Genomic DNA, 12506 nt, shown 5'->3' on the forward strand with positions numbered 1-12506 from the left:
ATTTATCCTACTGTCTCTCCTTTTACTCTTTCCACTCTCAAAAGTGTTTTGCTTCTGACTTTTTTCTCCTCCAAAATGCCCTTCCGTCAGTTTCCCCTCTCTTATTTTCCTGTATAGTAAGACAGATTTCTACACTCAACTAAGTGTATGTGTTATTCCCTCTTTGAGCCAATTCCTATGAGAGTAGGGCTCATGTGTTCCCCTCCCTAATCCCCGCATTTTCCCCTCCACTGTAAAATCTCTTTCAGGTCTCTTTTACGTCAGATAATTTATCCCACTCTACCTCTTCCTTTCCCCTTCTCCCAGCACATTCTTCTTTCTCATCCCTTAATTTTATTTTTTAGATAATCATACCACCATATTCAACTCACACCTCTGCTTTCTGTCTAAGTACTCTAATTATGAGAAAGTGTTTAGGAATGATAAATATCATTTTCCCATGTAGGAATATAAACAGTTTAACCTTATCAAATCCCTTATGATTTCTCTTTCCTGTTTACCTTTTTATGCTTCATTTACATCTTGTATTTGGAAGTCAAGTTTTCTCTTTGGTTCAGATCTTTTCATCAGGAATGCCTGAAAGTCCTCTATTTCACTGAATGTCCATTTTTTTCTCCTGAAGGATTACACTCAGTTTTGCTGAGCAGGTGACTCTTGGTTGCAATCCTAGCTCTTTTTCCAGAACTCTGGAATATCGCATCCCAAGTCCTCTAGTCCTTTAATGTAGAAGCTACTAAATCCTAGGTTATCCTGACTGTGACTCCACAATATTTGCATTGTTTCTCTTTGGCTACTTGCAGTATTTTCTCCTTGATCTGAGAGATCTAGAATTTGACTATAATATTCCTGGGATTTTTCATTTTGGAATATCTTTCAGGAGATGACTGGCAGATTCTTTCAGTTTCTATTTTACCCTCCTGGTTCTAGAATATTAGACAGCTTACTTGATAATTTTCTGAAAGATGATATCTATGCTCTTTTTTGATCATGATTTTCAGGTTGTCCAATATCATTAAATCATCTGTCCTGGATCTATTTTACAGGTCAGTTGTTTCTAATGAGATGTTGCACATTTTCTTCTACATTTTCAGTCTTTTAATTTTGTTTGATTATTTCTTGATGTTTCATAAAGTCATCAGTTTCCACTTGCCCAAGTCTAACTTTTAAGGAATTATTTTCTTCAGTGAGCTTTTGCACCTCCTTTTACATTTGGCCAGTTCTTCTCAAGGCATTCCTCATTAAATTTTTGTGCCTCTTTTACCATTTTGCCAGTTCTATTTTTTAAGTTGTTATTTTCTTCAGTATTTTTTTTGTGCCTCCTTTGCCAAGCAGCTGACTCTTTTTTCATGATTTTCTTGCATCACTCTCATTTCCCAATTTTTCCTCTACCTCTCTTACTCGATTTTTTAAATCCTTTTTGAGCTTTTCCATGACCTGAGACCAGTTCGTATTTTGCTTTAAGGCTTTGGATGCAGGAATTTTGACTTGTTTTCTTCTTGACCCGCATACAGGTTTCTGAATGTGTATTTTGATCTTCCTTGGCACCATATTAACTCTCTATGGTCAGAATTTTTTCCTTTGTTTTCTCATTTTGAAGGCTATTTCTTGACTTTTAAATCTATGTTAAAGTGGAGTTCTGCTTCCCAAGTAGAAAGGTACTGTCTCAAGCTCCTGGTTTTTTTGTGCAGCTGTTCTCAGAAGTAATTCTGAGGACCTGTAAGTTTTTGGCTCTTCCACGATGGTATGATCTAGGGTGGGATGTGTTTACTACCTGCCTGTACTGTGCACTGGTTTGTGAGTGACCACAAGTACTCTTATCAACCCTGGAATTATGACCAGCATCCCTGCTCCCGTGTGGCCTCAAGATCTCCTACACTAGTGCTCCTCCTCACACTGGGACTAAGACCCAGGACAGTGACCCACATCCAAGTATAGCAATGCAACAGAGTCCTGTTCCTGGTGGCAACAAAGGGACCCCCGATCAGTTGTCTGATGCCCTTACCATCTGTGGGCTGAGAGGTTTGGAAAATACCACTGCTGCCAATGATTCAGTTGCCCTGAGGCCTAATCCTGGTTGCTGGGGCCCAGTCTGTGCTAACCTATGCTTTTCTCTCACCCTGGTGTGACAAACCTTTCCTGCCAACCTCCTACGTTGTCTTGGGATGGAAAACTGGTTCACTCCATCTTTTTGTGGGTTCTGCTGCTCTAGAATTTATTTAGAGTCACTATTTAAAGGTATTTGGAGGGTTTTGAGGGACAGCTCAGGAGAGTCCCTGCCTTTACTCTACCATTCTGGCTTAGCCTCTCTACAAGAAAGACCTTAACATCCCTGATAAACACAATGATATAGTCACTGATCTAGAGCTAGACATCCTGGAGAATAAAGTCAAGTGGGCCTTAGGAAGCACTGCTAATCACAAGGCCAGTGGAGGTGATAGAATGCCTACCTAAATCCTAAAAGAGGGTGCTATTAAACTGCTGCACAATATGCTAGCACATGTGGAAAACTCAACAGTGGCCACTGGATTGGAAAAGGTCAGTTTACATCATAATGCTAAAAAAAAAAAGCAATGCTAAAGAATATTCAGATTACTGACAAATGCCAAAGAATGTTCCAATTAATAAACAATTGTGCTCATTTCACATACCAGCAAGGTTATGTTTAAGATTCTGAAAGTTAGCTTTCAGCAATATGTGAACTGAGAATTACCAGAATAGTAGGTTGGTTTTCAAAGAGGCAGAGGACCAAATTACCAACATTCCCTGGATTATGAAGAACGCAAAGGAGTTCCAGAAAACATCTATTTCCACTTCACTGACTACACTAAAGTCTTTGACTTTGTGGATCACAACAAAATGTGGCAAATTCTCAAAGAGATGGGAGTACTAAATCATCTTACTTGTCTCCTGAGAAACCTGTCAAGAAGCAACAGTTAGAACTGAACATGGAACAACTGATAGGTTTAAGATTTCAAAAGGAGTAAGACAAGGCTGGATATTGTCACCTTATTTAACTTAGATGCAGAATACATCATGTAAAATCTTGGACAATTTAAAAAATTAAGATTGCTGGGAGAAATATAAACAATCTCAGATACGTAGATGACACCATTCTGATGGCAGAAAGAGAAGAGGAATTTAGAAGCCTCTTGATGAGGGTGAAAGAAGAGAGGGGAAAAGCCAGTTTGGAGTTTAACCTCAAAAAACCTAAGATCTTGGCAACCGGTCCTGTCCCTTCCTGGCAAATAGAGGGAGAAGAAATGGAACCAGTGCCAGATTTTACATTCTTAGGCTCAAAGATCACTGCAGGCAGCAACAACAGCCATGAAATTGAAAGGCACTTGCTCCTTGAGAGAAAGGTAAATCTGAATGGTAAATCTAAAAAGCTGAGACATCACCTTGTCAACAAAGGAACATATATAGTCAAAGCTGTGGATTTTCCAGTAGCATTGCATGGTTGCAGGAGATCAACTATGGGGAAAGCTGAGTGCCACAGAATCAACACTTTAAAATTGTGGTGCTGGAGAAGGCTTTGGAGAGTCCCTTGGACAGCAAGGAGATCAAATTAGTCAATACTTAAAGAAACTAATTCAGCTTATTCACTGGAAGGTCAAATACTAAAGCTGAGGCTTATATCCTTTGACTATGTAATGAGAAGACAGGACTCACTGGAAAAGACCCTGCTGCTGGGAAGGACTGGAGGCAAAGCAAAAGAGTTAGGGTCAGAAGACATCAGAAGTCATGGAAGCAGATGACATGAGCTTGGATAGACTTGGGGAGATAGTGGAGGAGAGAAGGGCCTGGTGTGCTGTGGTCCATGGAGTCATGAAGAGTCAAACATGACTGAATGATTGCACATGAGGAATAAAGAGGAAGATAGCCTTTGACACTGACCTACCCCTCTCCTCTGATCCTCTCTTCTCTCTAGGCTCTTGGAACAGCCCTCTCTCTCTCCTGGCTCTCCCCCAACCTCTCTAACTACACTTCTCATTCTCCTTTGTGTACTGTCTTCTAGATCATGTCCTCTAAACCACAGGTGTCCCACAGGGATCTATCCTGAGCCCTCTTCTCTTCTCCCTCTACACAACTTTGCTTGGAGAGCTCATCACCTCCCATGGATTCAATTATCATTCTCAAATCTGCCTATCTTGCCCTAACCTCTCCGCTGACCTCTGGTCTCATATCTCCAATGGCCTTTCAAACAACATGACTTGGATGTCCAGTAGACATCTTAAACTCAGCATGTCCAAAACTGACCTCCTCTTTACTCCCAAACTTTCTCCTCTTTCTAACTTTTCACCATCCTTCCAATCCCTCAGGCTCCCAACCCAGGAGTCATCCTAGATTCCTCACTATCTCTCACCACCACACCCTCCTCCATATGCCAATGCCTATTTCACCTTCTCTCGATGATGCCCTCTTCTCTCCTCTGACACTGTCACCACTCTAGGTCAGAACCTCATGCTCAGAAAGACCAATGCAAGGAGAAGTGACCAAGCTCACTCAACAACTTACACAGTGACCACAACAATCGCCACTGCAGAATGGAAACAACAAAACCTGAATGCTGCAGAACAATAACAGCACATGTGGGCCCCAAGGGGAGATGTGAGAAGAAGAGGTGAAAGGCTGGGGGCTTTTTTGGGATGGGGCTCTACTCTATGTTCTTTCCTCTATTTAAACACCCATGATGATCAGGGATGGCTCTCTGACAGGTGAGGATGGAGGTAGTGAAGGAAACGCTAAAGGATCAATAACATTTTATTTTCCAGAAAACTAAACATCTTGGAGGTAGGCATCAGTCACTCTTCCACCTCTGAAATCCTAAGGTCTTGCCGAGGAGCATCTGTTTCAGCACACTGAAAGAAGTCCTCTCCTTGGAGAAAAAGGCAAATTGCTTTTTTCCCCACACACAGAGATGAGTATGAAAAATGTTTAAATTGTTTGGCTAATTCTCCTCATTTACTAGATGTGCTGACTCCTTCCTCATCTTGTTTGGACATTTGTGTTCATCTTCAAGATTCAGAAAGCACTGTGAAACCTGATAAGATTTTTGGGAAGACAGGAGATTTCCATTTAGGTTTTCAAAGGCTTTCTGAGAAAGAAGAACCCGAGAGAAGCAAATCGTTCTCTAATAGTGACAGAATAAATGTGTTCTCATTTTATCAATGCATTAAATAAGGCCAATATTGTTTTTAATTTATTCACTTTGAATGGGGCCCCTGGATTAGGATCACTTCAAAAACTGACAACAAATTAGTTAAACCTGGCTTCTCCTTGGCAAGTCACATAGTTGGTTGTCGTTCTGATGTGATTTTTAAAGCTCCATCTGCTTTCTCAGGATGTTATTTTAAACAAGTAGCTTAAATACATGGCACATTAGAATTTTATCACTGCAAACCCACACTGGAAAAGACTTCCATCGACTTAAAAACAAAAAAGACATTCTTCTAAGTGGAAGAATCCATCACTTCCACCACTAACTGTCAGCCGCCCCACTGCAGAGAGGCCCTGATAATTGTTAGTTACACCCAGCACCAGTGATCTATGTCCTCTGATGTCGAGGACATCGCTGCCAGTTTTTTAGAAAACTGTACATACATTGATTTTACATTTATTTAATGTGGCTGTTGTAAGACACTTTATTTTTCTGATAAACTATGATTGCTTATCAAAAGATTCTATAATTCAAGAGAAACATTCATAACTTGTGGATGAAAATGGAAACCACCAGCCCACAGAACTCATGCCACAAAATCCAATTTCATGGATTTATGGTAGAAAGGCGTTGAACTACTACTGTCTTGCCAGAACAGAAGACTAGTCATGGAAGTCTAGCTGGCACAGAGGTAATGATTAGAGATCCGCCCCTTGCCGGAGCTGCTAGGCAGCTGAATGCCAGTTACATTATTGATATCCACGTACTTTAATTACTTTTCCTAGAGCACATTTGTGCAAAATATATTTGACTTTCTTTATGAGCAACAGGAAGCAAGTTCAGTGTTCAAGAAAGTCCAGGTCCTCCCTCCACACAGTTGTCTCCACCTCCCGGCTTTTCCTATCCCCAGCGCAGCACTGGCTGCCAGAGACAGCGCCACTCTCCAGCAGCTTCTAACACCCACCTACCTTGCCATCCTCTGAGCACACGCCCATGTGTTCTCCACTTTCATCCAGGCTAATCTGATTTATCTTCACAGGGCTCTATAAAAAGAAAACATCAACTTTAGGAAAAGGTGCATCTATGATCAATTACCCTGCCTTTTGCAAGATTTAGGAAATAAAAGCTGTCTGGTGGCTTAGCAGCAAGAATGCAGAAAGTATACAGAAAGGTCCTTTTACATCAAAAGTAAAACACAGCTTTGTTAGCTAAGATATTGCAAACTCTGAATAGGGACATTTCCACTAGTTTTTTATTTAAAAGGGATAATCTGTGTCTTTCCATTTTGAAACTGATCCCCCTACACACAACACTGTTCTCATGAACAAAAATCTTCCTTTTGAAAGAATCTGCTGAGAAACATTAAGTGAAAAAGTCTTGTGTTCCAGTCTGCTTCGTGATCATTCAAACAGCTTTTCTCTCAAATCACTATTCTAACTTTGTTTCTTTATAGCTTACATTAAGGCAGCCAGCAAAAGCATTTCAAGTAGAAATAGACTTCTTCCTATAAATAACCCAATACTGTTTTTAGAAAGTCCTTACGTTTCAGGGTCTAAATGCTTTTACAACCTTTCTTGGCTCTCCCTTTAAAATACTCCTGAAACTGTAAATCACTGAGGACATGAAACATGTGGCTTCTTCCAGCTGTCCTCCCCACAAGCTGTGCACAAAGGGAGGTGAGAAGGCACTGAGAGAAGACGATTCTTCTGCCTGCCAACTCCTCGAGCCAGCCACCATTTACCAACCCACCCTGAAGTAGGCACACAAGTGGCTTCTCCAACAGAAAAGGAAATCATGGATGTGGATACTAAGGTGACTCGCTACCACTGCCACTGCCCAGATGGACTAAGTGGTTTTTTTTTTAAACTTTCTGAAGCACTTGCTGTACTCTGCTTTAAGAAAACATCTCAAAAGAGAAAATCTGAATGTATTCAATGGGTTTTTGTTTTCTTGTAGGGGGGGAGGGAGGAAAAGCATACCAGACTTAGGACTTCTTTGGTGGAGGGAATTTCTGGTAAAGAAACTTCCTCTTTAGTTAGAGTTTGACAGAGATATCTCTCAAGCCTTCCAAGTTAGAGGGAAACTTGGACCCAGGTCTCATTGACTCCAGGGCACACTGTCTTTCAACTGACAAATTGGGAACTGATTGTTTACACTTACTCTTTCAGCTTTAGTTTGGTTATTTTTTTCTTTTTTGGCTTTACTCAATAGCATGATTTCTTGAAATGGCAAATTCTAGCCCATTTAACTGTTAACTGATAGGCAATTCTATGGAGTCCCAATTTTTATCACTGATATGCAGTACTAACAAGTGAAATGCAACCTTGCAGATCAATTTGAAAAATCTGAAAAAAAGAATACTGGCTAGAATTTGAACTACAAACCTTAAGTGGAACGAGAATCAAGCAAAGGCCAGAGAAATGACCAAGGTCCAACTTAGAAAATAACAAAAATCCAGATGTTATGGAAGAAAATGGTTAACTATGACTAAAAGGTATCCCTAAAATATTTGAGTGTCAAAAAAAAATTTAAGACAGTTAAACAGACCTAAAATAAACCACACCACCCTAGAGAATAATTTTTAAAAGACCCTAACTGAGATAATTAATCATGCATCAGTAAAGCAGCAGGACACAAAGTAAATCCACAAGCTACCTAGCATTTCTGGGTAGCAATAATAAAATCCAGGAGAAAATAAGAGAAAGAGAAATCCTGTTCAAATTACTGTAAGATACCCAGTAACCGGGGGTTAATCTGCCAAGGCACTCTAAACATAAAAATATAATTACAAAATGCTTTTTTAGCAGAAATTAGGAATAGAGAAAAACTACACAACATACCAAAGAATAGTTGAAATAGATATGTACTCTGTAAAATCACACAATAAAAAAAATTAAGGTTGGGGGAGAATTCTTAATGAAACAAACAATAGAAGCAATCAGAAGATAAAAGGATGCTTTCAATTATACTAAGTTGAAAAGTTTTTGAACTTACAAAATTAATGGAACTAGGCTAAGAAGTTAGATTAAGAAAAAAAATCTCCATCACATATCTCTACAAGGGTTTGATATTCAAGACACACAGGGAACTGTGACTTGGTCTAACCATTCTGAAGAATAATTTGAAACTATTCCCAAAGGACAACAAAACTGTGCATATCTTTTGATCAAGCAACAGCACTCTAGGTCTGTATCACAAAGAAATCAAAGAAAAGGGAAAAGGACCTGGATGTACAAAAATATCTATAAGCATCTTTTTTGTGTGTACGTGTGGTGGCTAAGAATTGGAAATTGAGGGAATGCCCATCAATCAGGGAATGGCTGGACAACAGAGTTATAAGAAATGATGAGTGGGGTGCTTTCAGAAAAACCTGGGAGAACTTATATGAACTGATGCAAAATGAAGTGGGCACAGCCAAGAGAACATTGTACACAGTAACATCAACATTGTAACAATGATCAACCATAAAAGGCTTAGCTACTCTGATCAAGACAATCATCCAAGACCATTCCAAAGGACCCCTGATGAAAAATGCTATCTATTTCCAAAGTGACTGTGTACTCAATGCAGCCTCTGAGGCTAAGATACAACAAAGTATGGATTGAGTCTCTGTTGCTTTTGCTAATTTTGCCCTAACAATTAAGTAGAGGTTCTCCATCAGCTAGCACCATACCCCCATACGTGGAAGTTACAGTAAACGGAGAAGTTTTGAATGCTGTGGATAAGTTCACTTGCCTTGGTAGTGTACTTTCCAGAGTTGTGCACGTAGATGATGAAGTATTAGATTGCCTCCCAAAATGAAGGTATGGAGAGCTGTTATACTGACCTCATTGTTGTATACATGAGAAACCTGGACAATATAGCAGCTCCAATCCGGTAAACTAAATTGCTTCCATTTAAACTGTTTTAGGAAGACTCCAAAGCTCACTTGGCAAGATAAAGTCCACTGACACTGAGATCCTTTCTTGAGCTAAGCTGCCAAGAATTCAAACTCTACTGCAGAGAGAGCCCAATTCCAGTGGGCTGTCCATGTTGTTTAAAGGCCAAATGTACATTTGTCTACAAGACTATTATACAGAGGAATCATATAAGGCAGGCACTCTCATAGAGGTCAGAAGAAGCAATGCAGGGACACCCTCAAAGTCTTCCTTTACGACAGAGTTCCATTACTAAATGTAGTTCCTAAAGAGGTCAACAACAGAAAATGTCTAGACAAGCATGTAGGATAAAGGCATGGAGTTGAGAAATTCAGTGTGTTGTGGAAGGAAGAGCAAAGTCAGTTTACTGAAACAGAATATGAAGGAAGGAGTAAGATTTAAGAAGCCTGGAAAAGCAGGAAGGGGTCAGGTTATGAAGGGCCTTAGGAGACAAAGAGGATTTCATATTTAAAGGAGGAAGCACTAAGGAGCAACCTGAGTTTATGAAGGAGGGGAGTGTCATAGAATCGCATTTAGGGTTATCTCCAACAGATGGTAGGTGAGGCTGAGAAAGATGTCAGGTAGCTAGAATGAGCAAGATTGACAAGAGACTGGAAATGGGGTGGGAACAGGGATGAGGCATCCAGGATGACACCTAAGTTACAAGCTTGGCTAACTGAGGGGATGTGCTGGTTACCCTTGACTATAATAGAAAAAAATAGGGTGAAGGGAGGTCTTGGGGGTGGGGTATGGGGAGAGAGAATGAATTCCGTTTGGGGCATGTTGAGTTTAAGGTGCCTATGGGACAACCAGTTTGAGATATCCAACAGGCAGTTGGAGATATAAAAAGAGAGGTCAGCGCTGGATAAGTAAATATGAGAATTACCAGCAGAGAGATTTTCATTGAATTCATGGAATCTAATGAGATCACAAAGCAAAAAACAGTTAAAATAGCACACAGTTCTGCTGTAGCATGAGTTTATTCCAGTAGGACTCCTATGTTAAAGACCATTTGGAGCATCATTTGAGAATGTTTCTTTGCAATCTGGAGAAACAGTGAGGGAGCACAGAAAACTGATAATGTGGCTGAGGGTCCAAGGCCTGGGACCAAATTCATAGGTTACACCCACAGTTAGGACATGGACACAGAGGATGATCTGTCAAAGGAAACTGAGAAAGAGCAGCTGAGAAGAGAGGCAGAAAACCAAGGGAGACTGGTGTGAGGAAAATCCAGGAAGGAAAGAATATCCCAGAGGAGACAGTGCTCAACGGTGTCTAATGTGTGATCATCTTCATCAAAGTAAGGCAAACAACCCCAGAATCTTACAGCTGGAAGGCACCTCCCAAGGTCAATAGATTCAATCCACCCCTGAACAGGAATGCTCTCCACAACACCCCCAACAGGTAGCAATCCAGCCTTTCTCTGGAGATCTCCAATAAAGGTCAAAGTGAGTCCCAGGCTCCAGAAGCTGCCCATTCTACACCTCTAACCACTGGGGAGTTCTTTCTTACATGCAGTAAATATTGGCCTTTCAGCCATCCCTACCCATGGCTCCTCACTTTGTGCACAGGATGGGTTGTGGTTGGGAAGGTGTGCAAAACTAGGGCAGGAAGATTTATTATGTATGACGTCACTGAGATCATTCCAGTGAGAGGGAAGATGGATTCGCACTAGTTTTGTGGCAATGGAAATGGTAAGAAGAGGATGGATGAGGTCTCTTCACTGGATTTAATATTGGGATCCATTCCCTGAAAAAAGTCTGAGCAACATAATTTTACCTGTGTGCTGCCTACCATATTACTTTAAATAACCACATAGGTATAATGACAGCAAGTCCAACCACTGCCTGTATAACACTGAGAAATGCCAGAGGGTCACTGACATCGTCTTTGTTCCTGCTTTGTACCTGTCTTTGTTTGATCAAGGTGTTCTCTGCTAAGGTTTGGTCTGCCAATCACAGTTCATTGATTTAACAAACATTTATTGAGTAACCACAATGTGCAAAGCATTAGAGTGGAGATCTGAAGATAAAAAATTACCTAGTCCTAGACTTCGATGGCTTATGTTCCACAGCTAAGTGTAATGCAAAGTTGTGGTGATGAACACAAGGGAGAAAACATTTTCATCTGGAGACTTTCCAAAGGAGATAACATCTTCGCTGAACTGCAATGAGAAAGTGGGGATGGAGTGGAGATATTTAACTCACAGACTGGATAATTAAGTAACTGCAAATTAAATGTCTAAAGATTTTACATGAGCATAGACTTCTACCATTTTGCTTTACAAGCTCATTAAAATTATCAGTAGACAAACCATGGCCTTACTGCCTTCTGACAGCATGGTCTTGGCCAACTTTGTGTAGAAGGTGACAGTTCAACACCCTAAAAATGCATGCACCTGCCAATGCATGTTGCCATTATTTACGTATTTTGCTCTTGGTAGTTTGTCCATCAAATATTATGGAAGAAAAATAGACTGACTTATTTAAAACTGGCCTTTTCCAACTTTTTCCACTCATGACCCTTGTTCACTCACAACATTCAGGGCTTTTTACACTGTGGGTTGTGACCCCATATGTGCCAATAAAAAAAAAAAAAACCTGAAACTAAAACTAAAAAGCAAAAGAAAACAAAACAAACCCCCCTGAAGACCCACAGTCACTCTGAGTTCCTTGGTTAATACCACATAAATGTGGCTGCCATCAATTCTCTGGGAAAAAAAGCCAGGAAAGCCAGGATTTCAATGTGACAACTGTTCATGGTGCATACTGCGGTTTTTATCAGGCTAGAATATGGGAGCAGTTTTCAAAGTAAATGAGAAACAAATGTCTCACATCCACCTGCCATCTTTATCTCCTGTCCAGCTAAAGGAAGGTGCTGGACGTCAACTAACTTGGAGAAAACTCTCCCACTGCACAGTGAGATTTTGTCTACAACAGACATTCACATCTCATCCTAAACCTCTCCACCAAGAAGTCTGACGCAGTGCTCTCTACCTGAAATATGCTCATGTCAACCATCCGTCTGTAATCAACCAACTAGGCCAAATGAGCTCCCGATGAGAACAATGCCAATGATGAGGACATGTATAAGTGAAACGATTAATCTAGCAAAATCAGAATTTCATACAGAAAACAGAGCTGCAGAAGGTGGAGGAGGTGTGGAACAGGGGTGGTGGCAGCAGAGGGGGCAGAGAAAAATGACCTCAGCTGAATTTTCCATTAACTACAATTTTATTTCTGATGGAGACATGTTTGGAATTCTGGACAATATAAGTAAGTTTGACTGTTCAAAAATCAATACCATCAAGCTGACACCATAGAACACACAAAAAATGTTCCTTTAATGGGGGAAAAAAGAATTTTAGAGGAAGGGAAAAATGCTCACGTGCACTTTCTGCACGCAGGCCCACTACGGGCTACCTCAAAAAT

The 12506-nt window shown here is 40.5% G+C and overlaps 1 protein-coding gene across 3 annotated transcripts in view; it reads right to left on the reverse strand.

The window, feature by feature from the left end:
- Positions 1-12506, reverse strand: part of VPS41 (VPS41 subunit of HOPS complex) — a 184930-nt gene that overhangs the window by 97554 nt on the left and 74870 nt on the right. For 2 of the 3 annotated variants that reach the window (XM_072599093.1, XM_072599092.1), the window contains exon 5: positions 6127-6201. In XM_072599093.1, coding sequence (XP_072455194.1) covers positions 6127-6201 — 75 coding nt within the window. Of the gene's footprint in view, positions 1-6126; positions 6202-11115; positions 11141-12506 lie in introns of those variants that run through there. The other variant, XM_072599094.1, reaches the window with a different exon arrangement.

The sequence above is a fragment of the Notamacropus eugenii genome, chromosome 3, assembly GCF_028372415.1.
Source record: "Notamacropus eugenii isolate mMacEug1 chromosome 3, mMacEug1.pri_v2, whole genome shotgun sequence".
In the NCBI taxonomy this organism is placed as follows: Eukaryota; Metazoa; Chordata; class Mammalia; order Diprotodontia; family Macropodidae; genus Notamacropus; species Notamacropus eugenii.